A 25,643-nucleotide genomic window follows, 5' to 3' on the forward strand; every position below is an offset into this window, starting at 1 on the left:
CTAAAAGATAAAATGTTCTTTTTTTAATGCAACTTAGAGCTTTCCCGGGCCCAGCCTGGCCCACAATAGTCACAGCAAGCACCTGAGAAAAGCAGCTTTGCTGTAACAATGTCACGTTGGGGCCCCTGACACTCATTCCATCATTGAAAGAGGTTTCATACTGATGGATGATAGCACATCATCAGATAAATCTATAAGAAGCAGCGGCAGCAGGCTCACGCAGAAGCTACAACCCAATACAGCTCATCAACCACTCACAGGACTTGAGTGCCAACTATAAGAAGGAAAGGTCCCATTATTACATTTAGAATTAGATATTAAATACAGTGGTGACAGTATAGCAGTCACCGATCAAACGCTAAGGACCCATGTTTTATTTATTTAAACACCAAGTATTGAAAATTAAATAAAAATAATAAAAATAAGAACCTAAAGAATAATAAAAAAAATAACCATCACTTTTTGGTGTATGGAAACATTAACCCCGCCCGACTTTATTCTATGCGCACAGTCCTATGTACCAAGCACTGCCACAGAGCGAACACACACCAAGAGGCTGCTGGGAAGTACTGGGAGGGCTGACAGCAGCACGTGGTTCCCATGCCACTGCTTAGGGGCCCCTGCTCTGTATCATGTGGTAGACTTCCCAAAAACAAATCTAATTTGATAGTCTTACAAGTTTGCATACCAAGGTCTGGGCGCTCATTATAAACACTGACCCATTTTCTAAAAATGAAAGAAAATAAATGGCAGAAAAGTAACCCACCTCGATCTGGTCTGTCTTGGCATCTCCCCAGTATATTTTCCCTTCTGTGTAGTCCAGGGCAAGACCATTGGGCCAGCCTAGAGAGGTGTTCACCAAAATCACCCTATCAGAGCCATCCATTGCAGCACGCTCGATTTTTGGGTTCTCTCCCCAGTCGGTCCAATACATGCAGCTGTAGAAAAGAAAAAAAAAAGGAAGTATATAAGAAGGTTGATTTAACAAATATTTTACATTTCCTAATGATATGGGGCGCTGACCCAATAAAATGCAATGACCTAGGCAAGATATATGCATGAGTGAATCCATGTGCGAGTCTCACTGTGGGATACAGTCTTCCACCAGACTTAAATCCCCACAGCGTTTTTAGTTATTCCAGTGACAGTTGCTTTATCAAAAACTGGAGAAGACAGAATTGTCAGCAGTTGTCCATCCAAACCAATCAGCTCCAATCTTTGGTTTGTTCAGTTAAGCTTTGGAAACAAAAGATAGAAGCTGATTGGTTACTGTGCACAGCTGCTCCAGATTCTATCTGCTCCAGTTTAGGGAGAACTATGAGGCGAGTGATTTTCACTCATCCTCATAGTCAGAGCAGACGTGCGACACTGAAACTGTCACGTTGGCTCTATAGATCTGGAAGTGAGAGAACACAAACCGTCGCTCACCTCTAGATAGGCAGAGCCCGTTGTCAGCCAGTTGGGTGGATTTTCGACAGTATTATCTGGATCCTTCCCGGCTGCGGCGCTCTCAGTATATAACGGGCAATAGCTCGCTATATACTGAGCTTTGGGTTATGGGAGGAGGTTAGTATATGTGCTTCTGTGAACCTAAAGAGAACTATGGGATAAAAAGGTTACCCCATATCTCTCTTTTAAACAAGGACCGGTAAAGAACAGGCAGTGATATTCTCATACGGAAACCATGGAGTTGCCTTGAACATTACTTGGGAGCTGAAGTTCTAAAAGAAAAATGCTCCACCAAACTGCAGAGCACGGTGAGGGCTAGGACCAATGGGGCTTGTAGACTAACCGTTATGAGAAGTGCTTCAGCACAGTTGTTACCTTACACAGTTTTTAGGAAGGATCAGGTAATATACTCAGGAAAAAACAAAAATGCATTCACCCATTGATTGGATCCAAGACAATGGCTCTGGGTTCATCAAGATCTTCAGATATTAAAATTTTGCGCATAGTTCCATTTAACCGCGTCACCTCGATACGATCAGTTCCCGTGTCCGTCCAGTACAAGTTGCGAGCCACCCAGTCCACAGCGATGCCATCAGGATGAGATACTTGAGACACAACAATGAACTGACTGGAGGAACCATCAACCTGAGCCCGCCGAATGGCTTGCACCTCATCGTCCGTCCAGTATATGTAACCTTCCACTGGGTCATAGTCTATTGCAATGGCATGGCGGATGTCATCCAGAGGGAGCACGATGTCGGTAAAATCAGGAGTATCCAGAGATATCCGCCGGAGGTCTGTCCGCCGGGCAAGAAGCAGCAGCTCCGTAGCACCTAAACAGCAAAACGCATTAAAAGACTAAGAAAGATATATGGGGGAAAATGTATAAAACAAGAATTTGGCCCTAAAAAAAAACAAAAAAAAACAGTACTTTACAATTTCCCAACATAAACAACTTTAGAAACTGTTGAAGTCAACCTGAACCCTAACTGGAGGACAGTCAGTTTGCTGAGCACTGTGTATCATACCCTAGTGCCATGTTTTTTATTTCCCCTTTTTCACAACCTTTGCCACATCTCAGTGCTGCTGGCCTCCTGCAGCCACTTGTACTCAAAGCAATGGCGATCGTCTGTCAGTGGGCAGGACAGGCTTTCTAAAATAAACAATGGCAGAACAAGCCTGCCAAATGAGTGCCGACATGGCCGTGTAATCTCTACTGGAAGTAAATGACAACACAGGAGCGGAATTGTGATGGTCAGGAAGTGCCTTAATGAGGACCTTCATGGTAGGATCACCAGGTATTTTATTCAAAGCTGAATATTTAAAAATGATTAAAAATTACTTTTTAATTCAGTTTATTTGAGATTTTATTAAATGGGTTTCCTTTTTTATACACATAAGCGAGTACACAACTTTATTTTTAGATTGATGGCGAGAGCACGATGGTACTATATAAAGACTTTTCACACTTCTGCTTACTGCACAATTATTTTGTGGTTGTCCCAGCCATTAATAGAGGCTTCTGTGCTTTTGTAGCATATAGGGATGCACCGATACTAGTATTGGTGCAGATACCAGTATTTGGGCGAGTTATCAAGAAGCTGGGGCGGTGGGTAATGACATGCCCCCCAGCTTCCTGATTGGTCAGGAAGCCGGCTCCATGCTCGCGAAAGTAGCGGTATCAGTAGTCGGTATCGGCGAGTACCGAAAGATAAATATCGGTACTCTTGCTCGAAACCGAAAACCGGTAGCGTTTTAAACTATATTATTAGGTAGTTTGGTATAATTCCAAAAATATAGCTGACACCTAATGTTTAAGATCCCTTTCACACTGGCATTCCAATTGGATGCCCAATGCTAGTCTATGGGCCGTTACACCCGGTTACCCCCGACGGAACAGTGTTTCATTTTCAGCCTGAGGTAAACAGACACATGCCCATTTATATGCTATTCCCCAAAGACTGGATCTGGTCATTTCAGGTTTTTTTTCCCTCCATCACAAGATGGAGAAAAACACTGGACAGACATGGATGTCACAGCGTAACATCTGATCCGTTCCGCTCGGATGAGGAAGGGATCCATGCACAGATCCCCTCCTGATCAGCCTGTGTGAGGGGCCTTAGTGTCTTCTACTCCTAATGTATATATACACAATTCTTTATGCCACAGAAACTACAAATATCTTAATCTCTGCTACTATGTTGACATTTACAAAAATCAAAAGGTTTCCCCTCAGGCACACATTTTTCTAATACTCAATTTTCCAGCTGTTGAGACAAATACAAAGAGGAACAAGGAAGGGCGAACCAAAAGTGGTTTAAAAACATCAGCATTGAAGGGTAAGCTGGCCGAACAATTATTTTTGCTAGAAGATAAAGAATCTAGAGTTAGAGGTAGGCTTAGAGAGAGATAGAAAAAGGGACCACTATTATTGACAAGATTCACTGTAACAATTTACAAAGTACAAACATGAAAGGGCCTGAAGAATAATTCAATATTTTTTTCTTTTTTGGTTAACCTTTTAACTTGGCTCATACAGAAGGGTTATAAATGAGCAATGACTGCAGTGTTCCAAATCATATACTAAGAGAAGAAAGGCGACAGTCATTATAAAAAGCCACTGTTCCAGGTTTAAAATTATGATACCTTCCGCCCGCCATAGGGATGAAACCAACTAATTGATTATTCGATAATAAATTGACAGAGAATTGTTGTCAAGGATTCTGAATATTGATTAGTTGAGTAATTAAGTTTTATTTATTCAAACCAACCAACCATACAATCCTTAACATGAAAACTGTATACAATAGATAAGTTGTTACAAACTGTATAATGCTTCATATCACTCCTTTTCAAAATCTCTCAATAAAATCCATCCAAGTCATAACAACCCCCTCGTGGTTCCAGAGCCCAATCCCACATACACCAATATTACACAAAAAGGTGGGGGCGGATGTGAGGAGAGCTCTAATAAATCCCATCACCCCCAATTCAGGAGCTTCCACATACCTTGTCCACATTGGAAGAAAGAATGAGAAGAACAAAAAAAAAACCCAAACAAAACAAACCCTTTTTTTTTCCCCACACGATCTAAACTAAGATTACAAAATGTAAAAAGTGGGGAACCCTATTAGGTACCTAATCTTAATTTAATCTTTTACAAGATATCCACATGGGTGAAGCTAAAAATTCCTTCCAGGGAACCCATATTTCAAAAACCCGGGTGGCCTCATTGATCTTAGCTGAAAGTCTTCCATGCACATATGATAATTTCCTTCTGTTATCCAATCTTTAAGATGTTGTCCATAATCTAAGAATGGGTGCTGGGGGCGGCAGCTTAAAGAAATATGAGAACCCGCCTCTTCACTACTCGTATTGATGGCGGAATTGAAAGTAAGGCAACCTCGGGTGTTTCAGGAACGTTACCTCCTGTAACTCAGTTACATATCTCAAAAATAGAATGCCAGTGATACCTCAGCCTGCCACAGGCCCACCACCATACATGTATCATGGTCCCCTTTCTACCGCGCATCGCCAGCACATCTCTGATGCCGATACAGAATATTTTGCACTACGTTCAGATCTTATAGCTTCGTTCTTGGGTTCGTGCATCCACACTAGCTTTAAACACTCATAAAAAGGCCTTACCCCAATCGGCTGCACCAACTTGGTACCCTTATTCCCTTTCCCTCTCCCTTACAAAGTAGGGGTGGGTGGGGTACACGTGGGGTATGAGATTATTATTAAATCGTGAGGAGAATACGGAAGCCCTCTTTACCATTCAAACAAATTTCCTCTAGAGGGGTCAACTGCCTCGTAAGCGAGGCTACCGATGATAAATATATTTAAGCTGGTAACTTAATCATTCATTATCGATTAGTTGGTCTGGGTCCCCCAGTTTGGTTTTTTTTAATTAAAAAAAGTTAATAAAAAGGTGTCCTCCCCCAATTTAAAAAAAAAAAAAAAGGAAATTTTCGGTTTTGGCCTGACAAATTCTCATGCGGGAGGTGCCATTCGCCAGCAGAGTGATCACCCGAACCAAAATGTGCGGTATCTGCAATGATGTGCATTCCAGTCCAGTGCAGGTTTTTTTTATCCGATTGATCGAAAAAATTAAAAAAATCAGCCAACTAATTCCAAATCTGAGGTCACCAGGTGGAATAATTGTGGCTAAAACATAAGTGCCGAGCAGTCATTAGGGGGAGCAAATAGTTCCCAATTACCACTTTGCTGGTTTGTGGCAAGAAAAAAATAAATTATCCGGTTTAACTTAAATATACAAATTGTACAGGGCATAAAAATGCAAATTCTGGAGCAGACAGAACCAGGCGCCGTTGTCCATGGCAACCAATCAGCAGCTTCCCTCTTTCATTTTCAAAGTTTAACTGAACAAACTAAGGAAAGAAGATGATTAGTTGCCGTGGGCAACTATTCCAGATTTGATCAACTCCCCCTTTGCTTTCTTAGATCCTTACTCCGAAACCTTATGTGTGATCATACTACAAGGAACTTGCTCTACATCATGGAGCACATTCACAATAGTCTGTGCGTGCAGAAGGATTTTAAAGAAAGCAGCAGTAATGAAAATAATAAATGAAACTTGCGCTCGCCTTTTTTTCCCCCCCTCAAGGATAACACGCAGTGTTTATATAAATCCTTCGGCCCTGATCACCACGACTTAAGTCCAAAAGGAACCAGATCCAGGGCTAGAAACTGTTTAGTCTGATGACAACAGCTTCCTCCTCTGCAAAGTCTCTGGGAACGACTGTGTTTCTGCACCCCAACCCCCCTTTACACAAACATGGAGCCCTGGTAGAAGAATTCCTCAATGTTGATCTAGGGGCAGGTCCAACATTCCAGTGGCAGACAAAGGAGGGAGAGCTCATGGAGGACAGCCCAGAGGGTCTCTGGGAGGTGACACACATTTCTGGAAGAGTGGAAGACATTTGGAGACATACAGGTGGTAGTCAGAGGGTAGTATCGCCGCCGTGGAGGGTTGCCCTGTAAATACCTGGACTTTTCTGTCCTGCTGACTAATACCTGAGGCAGCTGCAGTTGCGTGAGAGGAGCCAGACAAGAGGCAGCCATGAACAGCTGGGAAGTGATTGTTATCTGACAGCGCAGGGCTGTGGAACTACTACGCTGTCAGGTTCCCCCACTTACACACATCACCCGGGTGGTATCAGTGTTAACCCTTCCACAGATATGCGGCTTTATCATGACGTATTCCTCATCAAAGAAACAAATGCATACTGTGTCCTGGCAGTGACAGGCCCGCCTAAAACTGGAGGCGTATGTCTAGGCAAATACATGCCCAATGCCCCGTGTTTTGTTTCTTTGAAAATGCTGCAAAAACAGAAAGCTCCCAATGAGCTCCTAACGTCCTGTTATAGGCTGACGGCACTGCCCAAAACTCCAACCGGCGATGTCAACCAAGCCTACACAGCCTAGTAGCCTATGCCCCCCTTCCCTGTGCACCTCTGTACATGCGTTTATTTTCTCCAGGCAAAACAAAACATTGACACCAAACAGACGATTATGCCACAGGGACTAAGAGCGGGTTTTCACTACAAGGTTAAAAAAAAAATGCTAAGACATGATCTAGAGCAGGGGTGTCAAACTCAATTTAAATCGTGGGCCACATCAACATTATGGTTGCCCTCAAAGGGCCTGTAAGACAATATAAATGTATAACTTAATACCTAGATCTGAAAGTAGAAGTCTAGGAAATGGCCTGGTGGGCCGGATTCGGCCCTTGGGCCTTGAGTTTGACACATGTGGTCTAGAGCAGTGCTCCCCAACCTTTTTATCGCCGCGGACCGGTCAACGTTTGATACTTTTACAGCGGCCTGCTGGGCCGCTGTAAAATTGGCGTTCAAGTGGCGCAGCAGTTTTGAAGGTTTCATTGCCTCATTAGAGAGCTGGTCGCCGCAAACTATGCAGAGCGGTTTTGGTGTGTGGGAATCACCTGTTCCGATAAATCCATATTTCAAGTAGGACTCATGGTATTGTCTGTTAAAAGTGACATGTTTCTTTGATGTTGAAGGCCCTTCTTCTGTCTCTTCACTGGGCCTTTTCTTTTTCCCAAGGAAACTTTCTAACGACGTCTGTTTCGTACTCATTTTTGCTAATTTGTGGGTTAAATTTGAGCAAACACAATATACACGTACACCAAGCAGTGTTAAACATGAGAAAGTACCGGTGAACAGCGGTACAAACCTTCTCTTTACCAAAGCTACAACGCCACTGCCGCTTGCAGCCGCTCAGCTCCAGACGTCACCTAAAGCCGCCCCGATAACACGATATTTTGCGCATGCGCGGTATTGGTGCGGCTTTAGGTGACGTCTCTCAGCTCTCGGTTAACCTCTCATCCTGGAAAGTCGGACAAACCCGAGAGAAATACACCACAGTAAATAAAATGGAAATAATTTAATGTTCCTTGAGCGGCCCGATACCATTTGATCCACGGACCGGTACGGCGGCCCGGGGTTGGGGACCACTGGTCTAGAGGATGAGAGAGAGTTTTGGGGTAAATGTGGGTCATCTCTATACAAAGTCTTTTAGTATCCAGCAATGTAAGGCAGATAATCCAAAAGAAAGCTAGACCATTCACAATGCCTAGAGGAGTCCCTATTGTCCTCCCTGAATGCTCAGTAATGGAGCGGCTGCACTTCTTGCTCTATCTGCCCAACCAACAAAAATGTCAAAACACTGCCTCGTAATAAACCTGCTCAGAGCAATTTTACACCCAATTTGAGACAAATGTTGATTACAATTGATTTTGTGAGCCATTTTGCCAATTTCATGTGATTTACAGTTGTGTAATAGCAGCATGACATCTCTTCTCTTCCAGCTTCTTCCCACAAATGTGACACATCCTGTGTTACCTTCCACCATTTTACATGGCACTTTGCCATCACCACTTTCAAACATTTATAAATTGGTAGAAGAGATAGGTCAAGATTACAGTGACACTTAAATCTGGAGTTAAACCTTAAACATGCATTCAGGTACCACCATTATTAACAACAATGTATCTTATTTGTGTATCACTCGGCTGTAGATCCTCAAATCATCTCTGAATTGGTGCTGACACTGTCCTTCCTTCTGGACGGTGGCTACTTTTGTTCCCCATGGTCCCTGTGTGTGTTGTAAAGTAGTCACAGCTCCAAGCTCGCTCCCGTGATGGACTACAATCTTACTACAAATGAGTAAACTAAACATGAGATTGTAGCCCATCACGGGAGCGAGCTTGGAGCTGTGACTACTTTACAACACACACAGGGACCATGGGGAACAAAAGTAGCCACCGTCCAGAAGGAAGGACAGTGTCAGCACCAATTCAGAGATGATTTGAGGATCTACAGCCGAGTGATACACAAATAAGATACATTGTTGTTAATAGTGAAGGTACCTGAATGCATTTTAATATTTAGCTCCTGAGTTTAGGGTCACTTTTAGTCCAGTAGAGAAAAGTTAGAGCATCAATCTGGCAAAGCTGTGTACATCTCAGGAATGGATTGACACAAATACAACTATTTTAGCAGGTTAACAGCTTCCATATCACTATTTCCACTGCGTAGTTAGCCGTTTTCTAGGATTTCAACTATAAACAGGTATGTTGCAGTTATAACTTGCTTAGCTCTTTCACACGGCTGATCTAAGAGGGGATCCATGTACGGATCCCCTCCTTATTGGACTGGTATGGATCGTATGTCACCACTGTGACATCTTGCGATGGAGGAAAAAATCTGAAGTGACCAGACTCCATGGTGGTCTGTGGGGAAATATGTTAAAAAAAAAAAAAAAAGACCTGGCTGCTCACAGACTAGCATTGGGCATCCAACACAAGGTAACAGACCTGATCTGCAATTACTCAAAAGCTACAATGGAAACAGGAAACAATGAGAGCTTACAGCCAATACGCCACAGACCTACCAAAAGGGGAACATCGAATCTTACTTACCATGCATGCAGGTCTTCCCATCATCCTTGAGGCGCACACCTGTAGGACAAGCGCAGTGATAGAAAGGCTCCGTTGGTGACATCAGACACAGGTGAGAACAGCCACCGTTGTGACCAGCACACGGATTGGTAGCTGCGGAAAAAACATAAATGTAATCTAATCGAGTTCTAAGACTTCACTTATAAACATGGTTTTCAATTTCAGACAACGTAGAAAGCCATCTACACTTGCCCCATATGCAGCAGAGAGGCACGGTAGTCCTGTTTGGAAGCCTTGCAGATTAGATGTTTATAAAAGGACCTAAAGTTCAAGCGTTAGCATAGCAGTGGAATGGATACATGATGGGTTATAGGTGATGCTCAAGGCTTCTCACCCAGGCTCAGGCCCTTGGTCACATTATCTCAGCTTAAAAGAACTTCACCAGCCCGAAGTCTGCTCTTACCCTACAGCAGATATCACATAGGCAGTACTGGCCTTGGAAAGCTTCTGAAAACCAATGCATTTCAAAAAGCTACCAGCCTAAACCAGCTGCGCTAGAGCAAATTATAGAGGTTCCCTTTATGAAAGGTGAAACACCCTTTTTGAAAACTGGCAGGTATTCACATATAAAACATCTCATTTAAGAACTCCAGCTTTTAGACAAATTAACCCTTGCAGAGGGGCTACCCCCGCATTGCAAGGCTTAACTGCTGGTTTAGGTCTAGGAGTAGATATACTCACTCAGTAGATATACTCACCTGGTCCTCAGTACCACTCACCTGGTCCCCCCTCTGCTCTGGCTGGGGTATGTCCCACAGCATCTTCAAGTCTACTAGACCTGTATAGACGTGATGACGTCAAGGGTACTTAGGCTTCCGGAGCCTAAGGGGGGTGGGTAATGACTCACCGCACGGCTCGCTGATTGGCCAGCTTTCCCGGCCAACCAGGAAGTCGGATAGCGAGTCATTACACGCCGCCCGGCTTCCTGATCGTCCGGGAAACTGGCTCCATGCTCCCTGGTGACAAGGGAGCATGGAGTTGGCTTCTTGGCCAATCAGGAAGCCAGGTGGTGTGTAATGACTCGCCACCCGGCTTCCGATACCGGAAGTTCAGTTATCGGGATAAGCATCAGGAGCATTTGGGCAAGTACAAGTACTCGCCCAAATACTTGGTATTGATGCATCCATAGTACATTTTATTACAAAATGTGAAATTGTCCTTTAAAAACGTCACTTTCAGTTCTGAATAGGCAGGAAAATGATTAAAAGCGGTCAAGTTGTTATTGAAGACTTTGTACCCACTGTGTAAATGTACCTGCATTTCTTCCCCTGGCAAAGGCAAACAGCAAAGTTCAGCATGCAAAACAAATAATCACTTAAAATAGAAAACTGCTTTACTAAACAGTACTGACCATTTGGCTGTCTCATCTGGCTGAACACGTGGATGTCCATAGGAGAGAAGATATTGGTGTCCACTTCACGGCGCTCCTCTCCCGTGTACTTGTTACAAGCCAGGATAGAGTGTGTTGTCCAGTCCGTCCAGAATATTGTGTCCCTGAACAAGGTCAGAGCGAACGGGTGAGGGAGGGAGCCCTTCACAACAGTTTGTCTAGGAAAAAAAAAAATACAAACAGAAAAGTCAAAAGAAATATACAACTATTGCAGGTATGCAAAATAATGAATAACCATATCAGTAAAAGTAAGATTTACAGTTATGCTGCAGATTACTTACACTACATATGCGCAAATCCATTTGGCTGAGGGAAAGTAAAGAAAAAATCCCCACTCTGATTATGTACACACTGCACCTATACAAAAAAGCCATCTTAGATTTGCAAAGTTTTGCATCCTAGTTTCTGCCCAGGGAGGAACTAGGATGCACCATATGTTCCCCATGGTCCCCCGGTTGCTGGACGCACATATTTCTTGTCTGCTAAAACGCAGCTAGACTGAATGCACTGCGGAACATCTAGTGCAGGGGTGCCCATTAGGTAGATCGTGATCTACCAGTAGCTCTCAAAGCTGATGCTGGTAGATCACAAAGGGTGTGACTAGCGGCCCCTTTATTCCATTTTGGTATAATAGCTGTGCACACATGATTACCTATTAGCCTGAGTCTGCTGAGCCCAGCTCCCTGACACCTTTCTGGTGGATTCTGGTGGTTGAAGTGCTATGTAGTACATCAAAGAATATTAGTTTACACAGACTGTTGCAAAATACAGCAAGGTGAGCCAGGGGAGAAAGTGGAGAATGACAGCCGCGAGAGAGCGGAGAGACAGCCAGGAGAGAGCGGAGACACAGCCAGGAGAGAGCGGAGAGACAGCCAGGAGAGAGCGGAGAGACAGCCAGGAGAGCGCGGAGAGACAGCCAGGAGAGAGCGGAGAGACAGCCAGGAGAGCGCGGAGAGACAGCCAGGAGAGAGCGGAGAGACAGCCAGGAGAGCGCGGAGAGACAGCCAGGAGAGAGCGGAGAGACAGCCAGGAGAGAGAGCGAGGGAGGTTTATTTTTCGTTGGTAGATCTCATGTAGCTCGTCATTTGAAAAGTAGAACTTAACACAAAAGTTGTGGGCACCCCTGTTCTAATGTGTATTCAGCTACAGAAAACATTAAAATGTAAACGATGCATTTAGAAATTAGCCCCAAATGCACCTGGACGCATGTATTTTGGCAAGCATGTGCATGAAGCCTTAAAAGGTAAACACTGCGGTAACAACACATCTGTGCTCACGCTACACTATACTTTACCTTTAACACAAAGCCTGCTAATAGACTGTAGTTTAGAATGAATTTTACTGAACTATACCTTTTACACTGTGACCAATCTAGGCAGAAAACCCCTGTAAAGCCTGTCAGCCCCCAAACTTTAGTATTAAATATAATCTAGAGAATATTTGTATGTAAATGTCTGCGTCCGCTAATCAGGGTCCATTCTGCCCCAAATGAAAGCCAGCAAGTGATTTTGTGTCATGTAGCCGGTCACAAGGAACTCTTTATGCAATCAGTCTGAGAACGCAGTGGAACAAAGGAGACTTTATGGAAAATCATGGAAAGTACAGCATGTGTCCGCTGCCATTTCCTGCCTGGAGCTCTGGGAGATTATCACAAGTGTAATCAGACACAGGGAGCAATGAAAAACAGATCCCCCAGAGGTGAGCAGCCGGCTAAAGTAAACAGGTTTGCCCTCAGCCGGAGAGTCCTCACAGCTGGAACCGTTTGGTACTTACAAATAAAACAAATTTAGGTTCACCAACCCCTGGGAAGAACAAAGGCCCGGAGAAGGAGTATGAAGACTAAACACGCTGGTTAGACAGATCCTTGTTTAACTATTCCAGGGCAGTTTCTGCCTATACAGGAACCACACACGTAACCAAAATACAGCATAAATCCAGACCTCAATTCCTGGGCATAGCAGTGCAATAAAAGGAAAAACAAATGAATGTGTTCATAGGATAAGGAGAGGGAAAATGGGACGCTCACAAAGAACTCTGCTTTCCCATTTACTCTATTGCTGTCCCGTCGGCCTCCTGTGTCCTGTGTGCAGTTTGTGATCTGTACTAGAGATTAGTAACTTCATCATTTAAAATTAAAACTTATATATTTCACATAAATCAACATGCACATCTCTACGTTACTAAAGCAAACGTCCTTATGAGTAAATAAATACCTCCTGCTTGCTCCCAATCTCCCTCATATAACCCAAATCCTTGGCTAATATCATATGATCTTTGGGTGCGACAATCTATGATTTTCAGGCATATGTAGATTTCCCATTTCACAACTGACTTACGCACAGCTTTTCTCTGCGGGTGCTGCAGTGACTTGCGGATGACGCCTCGTGAATCCAAAGAACAAATTTGTCACCAATAAACCTTCGAATCTTAATCGAACAAGACTTTACTGACGTTCATTCAGCGCAGAAAGCAACATTGCACAGATAACTACTGCCAAAATTATCGCGATATGCAACAAGTGTGGCACAATCGTCGTTTTCGCACGTAGGCGCACCCGGCGCATATCTGCGTGAGTATGTGGGGGGCGGGGACTTAAAAAAATGTTTTTTCTTTTTTAATTACTTTTTTTTTTTTTTTTTTTTTTTACACACCTTTTTTATTATATGGGGAGCTAAGAAGCCCCCTTTGTGACAGCCAATTTACATGACAGGTCCTCTCCAAGACCCCTAATGTCACCTAGGGACCCCGAGAAGCTTCTGTAGATGGAGAGTGACACTGAATGCAGGAAGTAATGCAATATACATCACTTCCTGCATTTGGGGACTGAGAGAAGATCAAGCCGTACCGGTCCCGGCCGCATCGGATCTCGGGACCGGCAACGGCAGTGACAGCTGCTAATACAAGCGATCGGGCGTCTCTAGAGCTGCTAATCGGGCTCCACCGTCCTCTCGTCACAGACAAGCGGACGAGTGGATTTTTCAAGCCCTGGTAATGGACAATCTACAAACACATACTTATAGATCAGGGGTCTCAAAGTACCGGCCCGTGGGCCAACTCCGGACCCACGAGCAGGTACTATGTGGCCGCAGCCAGCTGACAAGTCAGGCACATGGTCTGCTGATGACAAGGCAATCCCAGTGTGCATTGCTTTGGCAAACTGAAGTCATTTTGCCCTTTCAAAGCAGGAAGTGAATGTTCTGCAAGTGTATCTCACAATCACAGCATTTTACACCTGACATGTCTATGTTATTATTAATCATCATACATAGGAGGGATTCATTGGTAGAATTTGATTTTTGAGCGTAAAAATACGTTTATGAACTTCTATTTGCTCCCTTTGGGTCTGTTGAATATAACCTTTAAAGCGTTTTGTTTTATCTGTCCAAAAGTCAAAAGCGTTTGTGTCTTATGTACAATTCCTGTGTTATCTCAAGGAGAGTAAGTAGTCCTCCCAGTTCTTACATTGGAACTACTGAATTATTAGCCTTAATGCTGTGGAGATAGGAGAGTAGATGGGTCTGAATAGCTTAGCAAAAGAAAACTGGGCAGGGCTGACACCACTCGGTCTACCAAAATACACCAAGGTGAATTTACCAAGACTAAGAGCATAAAGCATCTGGAGCAACTGTGCATGTCAACCAATCAGCATATAGCTTTCATTTTCAAAGATTAACTGAGGAGGGAAGCTGATTGGTTACTGTGCACAGCTGCTCCAGTTTTAGTTAATTCCCTCCAGTGTGTTGTCAGCCCAAAACAGAACTTCGGAACTGAGCGCATTTCTGGAAGGTTAACAGGTATTCTTCTGTGAATAACTAAATGTGCCGAGCTAAGACAATGATCAGATATAAAAAAAAAAAAATTAAAAAACAGTGACTCAAACAAATGTCAGTGAAAAAAAATCAATCAGGTGTAAAGTAATATTCATCACTATTGCTATATTTGGATATCTTTCGCGGATTTATGAAGATTTAAAGACTTTACACCTGATTGATTTTTTTTCACTGACATTTGTTTGAGTCACTGTTTTTTAATTTTTATTTTTTTTAATTTTTTTTTTAATATCTGATCATTGTCTTAGCTCGGCACATTTAGTTATTCATTTTCCACGTATACACACTCACAGTGGGTGTACATTCCAGTGCCTTGTAGCTGTTAGCTTGCTTATTGGCGCAGTTCATTCTTTATATTGTATTATAGGTATTCTTCTGTATCTACAGGGACGAAACATGCAGAAATGTGATATACTGCACAGATGTGCAAAATGTTCCCTCCCCATCCCCCCCGACATACACTAAGATTTTGTACAAATGAAGCTTTTTGTATGTGAGAGACATCAAGGAGCCTGCAGTGATTGTGTCAGTGATACCTCTACTGCATCACAAGCAGCATTTCCAGATTATAGACAAGAAAACGTAAGGTGTGCTGGTCCACTACAATGGGTGGCCTTATGTGCCTTGTAGACATCCCAAGCATAGTTTTAAAGGGACGCTAAACTCTGGAGTTAAATCTTCGTGCATTCAAGTACTTTAACTGTTAAACATTTATTTTGTGTATCACTCAGCTGTAGATCCTCAAATCATCCCTGAATTGGAGCTGACACTGTCCTTCCTTCTGGAGGGGGGCTACTTTTGTTCCCCATGGTCCCTGTGTGTGTTGTAAAGTAGTCACTCCGTGATGGACTACAATCTCAATACAAATCAGTAATCTAAACGTGAGATTGTAGTCCCGGGAGTGATCTTGGAGCGGTGACTACTTTGCAACACACACAGGGACCATGGGGAACAGAAGTATCCACCCTCCAGAAGGAAGGACAGTGTCAGCACCAATTCAGAGATGATTTCAGGATCTACAGCCGAGTGATAACAAAAATGCATCTTATTTGTGTAACAGTTAAAGTACTGGGATGCATTGTTAAAATGTAACTCCTTCATTTAGCGTCACTTTAAAATAGGAAACATGATATTCCTTCTGCAAAAGGTAACAACCCAGTGGTCCCATTCAGAATAGTCTTTTTTTTCCCAAGGTTTTCAGAATACCGGATGCTGGCTGGCTGCTATGAACAACAGACCTATTTTTGTTCTAATGTTCATGAATTCAGGCTTTGTGTATTTTATAAGCTATAATTATGCCCATAAAGTTTCAAAAACCGAGGCATAAAAAGAATTAGGAGTGGTGTGCAGAAGTACAATAAACTCCACATATTCTAGACCAGCAGAGTACTAATAGCACACTACAGGGCTGATCAAGTCCCAGAATCCAGGCAGCAACAGCACCAGAGGGGGGGGAAAAACCAACAACTCATGTCTAAAACGTGGTGGCACGAGTTTTACACCACATATCTACAGCCGTCTGTCCGGAATAGTATGCCCGCCACAAAACCAGACCCATATTACTGGCATTGGAGTTGCCATAGGCTGGCTATGAGGGGAACTACATCGCCGGCCCCTACTTCACTAGAGGACGGAGAAGCTAGGAGTTCAAGCCTTATGGGGTAACATTTTTTTGTTTTCATCCAGCAGAGCTCAGAAATCTGTCAAGGTCAAATATGACAAATGATCATCAATAACCAATCAATACCTGGGATGACCAAATATCAGATCCATTCTCACATAGGGAAAGAAAATTCTGAAGGACTTTCAGCGTTTTTACATTATAAAATGTAGAACATAAGGGATTTCTTCCAGCCTCTGCTGTCTGGGGGTCATGAAGTGAACTAGGAAATAAGAATTTGTTAATGGTGCATGTAATAGACAATCATTTCCTGCTGGTACAGAGGTGGAGAAGCTAACGAGGACAGGAAGAGCAGCGGTCACACATCTGTATAAAGGTGTGCTAGCTATGTAAACAAACCATTCGGCACATAAGCAACACAAAACGGAGTTGTTTTTCAAGAGGAAAATCCTGGCAACAAATCAAATCCATTCAACGGCTGCTAATGCTAACCAGAAAACTCTGCAACTGAGCTAAAGACAAAAAAGCCCACTTTGTGAACTAAAAAGCCTAATGCACACCACAGACTCAACAGGCTTTTCACAGTGCTGATGAGCAGGACTGCAGCCTCTTGTCATGACTATAGAACATCTGCCCGCTTATGCCCCGACATCTGCAGAACGGGCTGCAGTAGTGTTTGGGACCCAGGAGCACACTGGCCTGAATTTTCACAGCAGCTGCTATAGCAAAAGACAAGAGGGGCAACCCGCTTACCAGACAAAATATCCTCGTTGTGAGCTCAGCGGCAACAAATAATGGAATAAACTTTCCTGATTCACTGTATTGTACTATAAAACAAGGACTTACGTTCCACAGACACACCATAGTCATCCAAACATCTATATTGCATGTGGAAGGGTCACTGAGCTATACATTATTCACACTGTATTCAGATGGAATATAAAGAAACAAAATTCATAGGCAAGTCAGATGGAGACCAGAGGCAGATCCATTTGCTTCTGGTTATCTCTTGGATGTCTCCTTTGGCTTTATTTTCTTAATGGATGAATGAATTCCATCACTCCGAACAGTTCAAGAAAGCTGGCAGCACTTTACACAGCAGAGCTGGCAAGGGCTCAGAATCCCTGTGTGCGTGCTGGGGGGACCCTGCCAGGCATCTCACAGCTTGTCAGCAGAAACACTGAAAAAATCTGTCACCGTTCTTCAAACAATGAGCTCACAATTCAGAAATACAGCTTCCTTGGGCCACAAAACATTATTCCTCAGTTATCCCCTCCTATGTCCGTCACCATTGGATACTGTTACAGAACAATCTTGATGTTACGTTACAGTTCTTTAAAACATCTAACCTGGTGCCACAAAGTAACACTACAGATGACTAGAAGATGCTGGCGACGTACACTGTACGTCGTCAGTCACGAAGGGGTTAAGAGTCTTAAGAGAGAACTATTGGGTAACCCTTTTATACCATAGTTCTCTTAAGGGTCACGGGAGGACATATTCTAACATCCTCCTGTGACCAAAGCTCAGTATATTGCAGGCTATTGCTTACTATATATCGAGATCGCTGCAGTCGGGAGGGATCCCGACAATGCTGTCGAGATCCACCCAGCTGGCTGATTGACAGCAGGCTCTGCCTATCAAGAGGCAAAGCCAGTTGTGCTCGCCCCCTCCCCCGTCCGTTCCTCCAGTCAGCGCTGGAGAATCGGCTCTCGGCAGGGAGATGAGCGAGAAGTGAGCGAGCAACGGTATGTGTTCCCTTACTCTCCGATCTATAGAGACGATATGTGACAGTCTCATTGTCACAGGTTGGCTCAAACTATGAGGAAGAGTGAAAAATCACTCACCTCATAGTTCTCCTTTAAAAACATCTGGGTATGGACAAGCATGGTTTTTTTTTTTTCTTCCCCACAATGCAGTGTCCATGGCATGACTTTATACATGTATTTACCAAGGAGTATATGCCACCAGCAGGAGTGCCATGCACAGTCCACCCTGGCTCTATTATTGGCATGACAAGAATAGAGCAAGGTGCCAGAGACAATGCAACTCCTGTGTGTACGTGTAAGGGCTAGTTCAGACCATAACTGCATCAGAAATGCGTGCGTCTGTGCAGCTGCAGTGCGATGCGGTTTTCCGCAATTTTCATGCTTTAGCTTAAAATGGGCTTTCAGATGAAGTCTAGGGAGTTCCAGTGCATTTGCATGTGATTTTGATGCATTTTATTGCGATCAGGTGCAGCAAAAATGTGGCAAGCAGGATTTTTTCTGACTGCATTGGAACCGATCGCACTGGTGTGAACAGAGCGCCAGAAATCCCATAGGAAAGCATTGTGACCGATTTTGATGCAGCTGCCAAACTGAATGAACTGCATCCCAACACTGCATCTGGTGTGAACTAGCTGCAAGAGTTACATCATCAATGGCCGAAGAGGAACGCAGTCGCTGGAGGATGCGGAAGAAGGGTGCAGGAGGGAGGTAGGAGTGACAATGTAAAAGTATGGCATCCATACATAAAGAGAAATGACAACACACCTTTAGAAATGTTTAGTGATGACAATCTACACACACTTGCATCCAGACTATTCCCGGCTTTTATTTCTTTGCATTCCTTATTTCTCTTTTCTTTCCCAGTCTTCTGACAATGGCCATTTTTACTAAGGGCAAATTAATAAATCTCCTACTTCCTGGAACTCTGGCACATGTGACCAGGACATGTGACCATGCACATCATCCCAGGGGAGGAAAATGCCTTTCCCTGAGATCAGTGAGATCATAGATGAGATTTCCCAGCAATGCTCTGCTGATGTAATCTGTGCCCAAGCGTTGCATCCTGGGGAGGTTACCGTATATACTCGAGTATAAGCCGACCCGAATATAAGCAGAGGTACCTAATTTTACCACAAAGAACTGGGAAAAAATATTGACTCTAGTATAAGCCTAGGGTGGGAAATGAGGCAGCTACTGGTAAATGTACAATGGGATTTTTAGCGAAAGGGGGTTAAGGTCTGCTTTAACCTGGCCATACAGTTACTTTAACCTACTGCACTGTACAGTGCTATCAAATCTATTGTGCTTTCAGGAACTGGGTCTGTAGTGAGAGGTGACTACATCACACATGGTACAAACAGCACAGGGGGAACCTAAAACAGCATTGCGATGCTCATGAGCAGGCAGCGGTCACAGAAATCTGCAGACAGACATGAAAGGGGATATTAATCTGTAATGCATATTAATGGATATTAATCTGTTTTTGACATAGGATTCCAGGCACAGGGGTCCCAATTACACAACAAACAGTTACACATACATTGCTACATGTGGGGAGGCCCCTAATTAAGTTTAATTGTGCCCTAATGTGCCTGATAAATGTCCCCCAAAGCCGTGTGGCTCTTTAAAATTAGCTTCTCAACTCTCCGGGCTATATTCTCAAACAATAGCTCTCCCAACAAAACCCTTGGCTTCGTTCTGAGTAGGCCACAGCTACCTTAAACATCTGGGCACCATATGCATCCATCACCAATTTGAGGCAATTCCTCCAGGACAGGGCTTTAATTTTACAAGCATTGCACATCAATAAGAAAAATGGGAATCTTGTTGACAGTACATATTTTAAAAAGGAAAAAAAACACATTTATATAGACGCACAAAGATTAACCGAAACCATCTGGACATGAAATCTAAATTTAAAAAAAGGAAAAAACATTACAATATGGCAAACTTGCGCACGGCACGAGGATGCAGACTGCGAGCGCCCTTCAACCTCCCCGAACACTATCTTTCCTAAATAGTTAAATAAAAATTCTGACAGGAAGACGCAAACAAAAAGCTACTGCAGAGAAACTGGTAGCCTCGGGCTCGCAAAGAGATCAGGAAATGATTGCTATCAGCATAATATCCTGCAGCTGTGTAAACACAAGTCCGGCTGTTACATGGGATTACCCGTGCTGAATTTGTCACCCAATTCTCTTCATATCATCCTCCTCCACATCAAAACCCTGACAAGGCCCCTCCCATACAACAGGCTCTGCAGAAGTACAAATCAGCCTAATACATCAGGTAACTACCAGAGGGATGTACGCCAAGCTGTCAGTCAGCACCCCCCTGCCAGAACTAGGACTCCATTGTTACGAGTGACATTGTAAAGTTTACTTAAAGAAGAACTCTGGATTTTATAAAATGTACCCTCCAGCTATTAGACTAACCCTGCACTGCAAGGGTTAAGTGCTCGTTTTGGCATAGGAGCACACAAATATAGAAGAAATACTTGCCTCATCCTTGGACCTGCGGCAGTCACCTCACACCACCTCTACTCTGGCCGTGGAATGTCCTTCAGCATCCTCATGTCTAATGCATTCAATTATGTCAGCGGTCCCCAGGCCGCCGGAAGCCCAGGCGAGAAGCAGCGGCAGGAGCCGGCCTAGCAGCCAGGCAGGCCTGAGGATCAGGTGAGCAAAACCCCTTTGAGCTCCTAGACCAGGGGTATCCAAACTCCGGCACTCCAGCTGTGGTGGAACTACAAATCCCATGAGGCAGTGCAAGATTCTCACACATATGACTCCCGGAAAGAGATGCATTATGGGATTTTTGTTTCACCACAGCTTTAGGGCCGGCGTTTGGCTACCCCTGCCCTAGACCAATAAGGGCACTTAACCTTTGCCACACTGCAAGGCTTAGTTTGGTCATTTCTGGAATTTTTCTTTAAAGTGGATTTTTAAAGAGCTGCAGTCTTACAGGCAACATCTTGAAATGTTACTAGTGCCTAAACCGTACACTAAAAGATGTACATTTTGTCTTAATGAGAAACTTTACCCAGATCTCCAAAACAACAAATATACCTTTAGAAATGTTTAGCAATGATAATCTACAAAACACATACTAAAACACATTCTAGATAATTGCATTTTTTGCATACCGTATATACTCGAGTATAAGCCGTCCCGAGTATAAGCCGAGGTACCTAATTTTAGCCAAAAAAACTGGGAAAAAGTATTGACCCGAATATAAGCCGAGGGTGGGAAATGAGGCAGCTACTGGTAGATAGATACCATTAAAATACATTAATATTTATTTAAAAGAAAAATAACCTAGCTCTGTAAGTGGAAAAGGGGGTACAGGGCTACATATCATGTACTACGGATCATTTAACCCATTCATATTAGCAGAGGATAAAAAGTGGTCATTTTTACTAAGGGCAGATTAGTATATCTCCCTTTACTTCCTGGAACTCTGATACATGTGACTAGGACATGTGACCATGCACCATCTCAGGCTGTCCAACTATGCTGTTAGGCCTGCTCGATGCCGATAGGCCGAGAAACCGGCTTCCCAGCCAATCAGCATCGAGCCGGCCAAACAGCATGAAGTCAGCTTCTAGGGCAATCAGGAAGCCAGGTGGCGGGCAATGGCACGCTGCCGGCTTCCTGATTGGCCGGGAAGCTGGCTCCATGCTAGCGAAGTACCAGTATCGGTATCTGGTATTACCAAGTGACGAGTGAGCATGGAGTCGGCTTCCCGGTCAATCAGGAAGCCAGGGGGGTGAGTCATTACCCGCCCCCAGCTTCCTGATTGGCTGGGAAGCCAGCTCCATGCTCCCTGGTAAAGAGGGAGCATGGAGCCGGCTGCACGGCCAATCAGGAAGCCGAGTGGCATGTAATGACTCGCTGCCCGGCTTTCTGATACCAGAAGTTCCGGTATCAGGATAAGTATTGGGAGCACTTGAGCGAGTACGGGTACTCACCCAAATACTCGTTATTGGCAACGATACTATTATCGGTGCATCCCTAGCGAGTACCAAAAGATAAAGATGGGCATTTGTGCTCGATACCAAAAAAAAAAACGGTATTGGTGCATCTCTACTTTTAAACATGCTGAAATGCAGAAAAATAACCAAGCTGGCAATACACTGCTAGATTTTCGTACAAAATTTAAATGGGAAAAATTAATCAGAGCCTTCCATAATACAATCAGAGACTTGAAATTTAATTTGAATGTTCGGGAAAACAATCTTAACCCTTGCAGTGGGGCCACCCCCGCACTGCAAGGGTTAAGTGCTTGTTTTGTGCAGGGAGCTAAAACAAGCCAAAGCGCAATCCCGGCTGGCTGTTAAACTGCTTCCTTCAGCCTGCCTCCTCCTGCGCACCAGCAATGGATTTTCCTTTGGCATTTTCCCGTCCTATACACTGTATAAGACCCGATGACTCACTGGACTTTAGACGGGACCAAATTGATCGTCAAAATATTTCTTTGATCAAATGATCAGAATGCAGCTGTTGAACCCTGCAATAAAGACCGCTCCTGCACTTACCGAAATGTGCCATCCAGGTTGGACTTGTGGATGAAACTGAGTTTTGCATCGGCCCAGTAAAGCTTCTGCTCTTCATAGTCCAAAGTCAGACCGTTGGGCCAATAAATGTCAGAGTCTATAATAATCGCTCGCAGTGTGCCATCCATCCCAGCACGCTCGATCTTTGGCACTTCACCCCAGTCCGTCCAGTACATGTACCTAAAAAGAAAGAAAAATTGCATAATAAATATCACTGAAAGAGAAATTTGCCATAATGTCTCAACCAAATCAACGGTAAAAGATACACCAGGAAAAAAAAAAAACCCCCCATGCAACAAAAAATACAATACAGAAGCACTTACAGCGTTAAATATTTGAAATATACTAAATACTTGAAAATATATAAATATATATCTATAGATATATTATTTTTCTTTAAGCTCATTCATTTCAACCTTCAGTTTCCCACGTGTGTTACGCCAGGTCTGGACAGATCCCAGAAGCCGATAAAATAATGATAAACATTTTTTTAAATTACACCCGGTGTCTTCATAGTTTTCTATACTGGCTAGAGATCTATTGCTGACTGGTTGCAATCAAAAACTATTCACTATTAACAGAGATCTGCTGCTGCAAATCTCCGGAAAAAAAAAATCCCTCCCTAGATTAATGCCCAGATAGCAACAATGGGATTGGGGCTCAAAAAGGTTCACCAATAGTAGTGGTAAAGTGACTAAATTGCTGTTTTCTGAGCACCCACAGAGCCTAAAACCTAGAGCACCCTAATATTCAAATACTGGATCTTGAGCTTCCCCCACCTCCTGTTCCTCAATACTGGGTCACCACTGTGATGGGAACCTTGGTGAATATTGAGGTGCGGGTCAGAGAACCAACCTTCTAATAAACTGAGAACTCCGGACAAACAGCTGAAAAATACTAATAGGTGCCCATACACTGCTCGATTCTCGTACGAGAATCGGGTGAAATCCCGCGATCGTACGAGAATCGAGCAGTGAGAACGAAGACGTGCGACCGTTTCTACTGTACGGTCGCACGTCTTTTGTCGAACCAACATGCTCGAAAACCTGCCGAGAATCGTACGATTGTCGGCGGGTTTCCAGCCTGTTCGTCCGATCGCTGCGGAACGGGCCGGTGTGCGCACGCGCACACTGCCCGTTCTGCATTGCCGTCATCGGAAGCCCGCCCCTCAGCAGGGCGGGCTTTCGTTGATCGCAAGTACGATCTGCCCGTCCAAGGTGTACTTGCCAAAAAATGTGTATTTATTTCCATTCGATCCTGAGCTTTCCACAGCTCTGACTCACAGCACAATCTGGCAGGAGAGGAGACCCGATTTGTTGCTGCAGTTCTGTAACACTTACAGGTCTTATCCCTCCCCAAGCCTGTGACTGGACAGTGAAAAGAGAAGCAGCAGAGTGATGAGCTCATCTCTCTGTCACTCTTCTCCTTATTTTTCCTATTAGTAATGCAGCACAACTGTGCTGCTTTTCCATCTCCCAGTGAGCTCTGCTGTAAAGGGATTAAGAGAGGCTGATAGTAAGTCAGATCCAGGTGCATACACTACTTTCATAAAAAATAAAAAAAATATGGACATTGGATTAATGAATACGGAGCTGTGTAAATCTCCAATGATGTTGTTCCATTCAGCTTTAACCATACAACAGCGTGCCCTGCGTTTCTGGACACGCAAGAAAAGCACCCTTGTTATGTACCATTACCTATATATCTACACCATAGTACAGCAAGAACAAATGTTTAAAGATGAGAGTTCAGTCTGAGCTGCTTCCTTGGGCACAGAAAGTGTTAACATGACTTGTGAAGAATGGGGCTCGTCTCCAGTTTGAGGATTATGTCGCAAGTAAACGCCACAGACAATTAACCTTTGTAGCTGACAAAAGTTCAGCCTTGGGAGGACAAGTTGAGACAAACAGTTGTGCCACCTCCAATTAGCAAATCATTAAAAGAAAATCACACAGCTTGTAGAATAAACCGCAAAATTTGTTGAAGCAAAGAGCAACACAACAAAGACCTCCCCCCCAGCCAACGATCACAGAGCATGGAGGGTCCCAAAAAACGATGACACAAATCCCATCATGCCTGTGCCGAGCTTGCCTACCACTGCATGAGATCATAACGAGCAACGGATATCTAAAAAAAATTGTTGGAGATTTTCCGATGTCACCAGTGGCATTTGCGATACCGAATGATTCTTCTAGAACCAGGGCACACGATGCCAGACGCAAGCAATGTTTTACGAATTTCCGATGTGTGGTTGATGCAATAGTACAAACTGTGGCAAGTCGCTCTATACAACCAAACTGCATGATGGTGAGAACATATATAAATGACAAAGATGTCATTCGGTCTCCTCCATGTGTTATATATGATACAGGATACACATGTTACTTGTGTGCCAAGATTTTAGAGGGTCATCCAACATCATTTCTTATATATCAGATAGGACTCCAAAGACATTTTCTTCCTTTCCGAAGTCTAAGGCCCGGTGCAGACCTCCGCGATCCGCGATTGATTTCAATGGGGTGACATGCGCACAGCAATCGCAGAAAAAAGGTATATGTACCTTTTTTTTTGCGATACACGGCGCGTGGCTGTTTTAGCGGGAAACCGCGTGATGCGCTCAGCGCGGCTGAGGTGCCATTCGAAAATAAGGCCACCCACAACGCGATCGGTTCACACCTTGGTGACTCCTGACGCACACGATTGCCGTGCGGTGAGGTGTCGCCTAGTTGTGCACCAGCCCTGAAAGTCTAATCCTGGACAAATATTTTGTTTTAGACAGTGTGAGAAACAATTTCCTTTTTTCTTTTTTTTCCCTACTTGGGAGATTCCCACTGATTTCCTACCCCATCTGCCAGCAATGACCGACTTGAAAATCACTTTAAAAATTACAGCTGGCACCTAAATTTTTAGGTTTTCTCTAGTTGTTGTCATCAGTGGCGCTGGTGTCGTGGATTGGACGGACTGGCTCCCGAATTCCATATTATTGTGTCCACCCCTGACGTAGATTTGTGACATAATCCCAGG

At 43.8% G+C, this 25,643-nt stretch overlaps 1 protein-coding gene across 1 annotated transcript in view; it reads right to left on the reverse strand.

Moving 5' to 3' along the window:
- LRP6 (LDL receptor related protein 6) overlaps positions 1-25,643 on the reverse strand; it is a 64,616-nt gene that overhangs the window by 25,016 nt on the left and 13,957 nt on the right. The window contains 5 exon segments of the mRNA XM_018568919.1: positions 767-938; positions 1,886-2,282; positions 9,416-9,547; positions 10,806-11,002; positions 22,602-22,799. Coding sequence (XP_018424421.1) covers positions 767-938; positions 1,886-2,282; positions 9,416-9,547; positions 10,806-11,002; positions 22,602-22,795 — 1,092 coding nt within the window. The 5' untranslated portion in view covers positions 22,796-22,799.

The sequence above is a fragment of the Nanorana parkeri genome, unplaced genomic scaffold (genome assembly GCF_000935625.1).
Source record: "Nanorana parkeri isolate BGI_ZX_2015 unplaced genomic scaffold, ASM93562v1 scaffold1261, whole genome shotgun sequence".
Taxonomy (NCBI): domain Eukaryota; kingdom Metazoa; phylum Chordata; class Amphibia; order Anura; family Dicroglossidae; genus Nanorana; species Nanorana parkeri.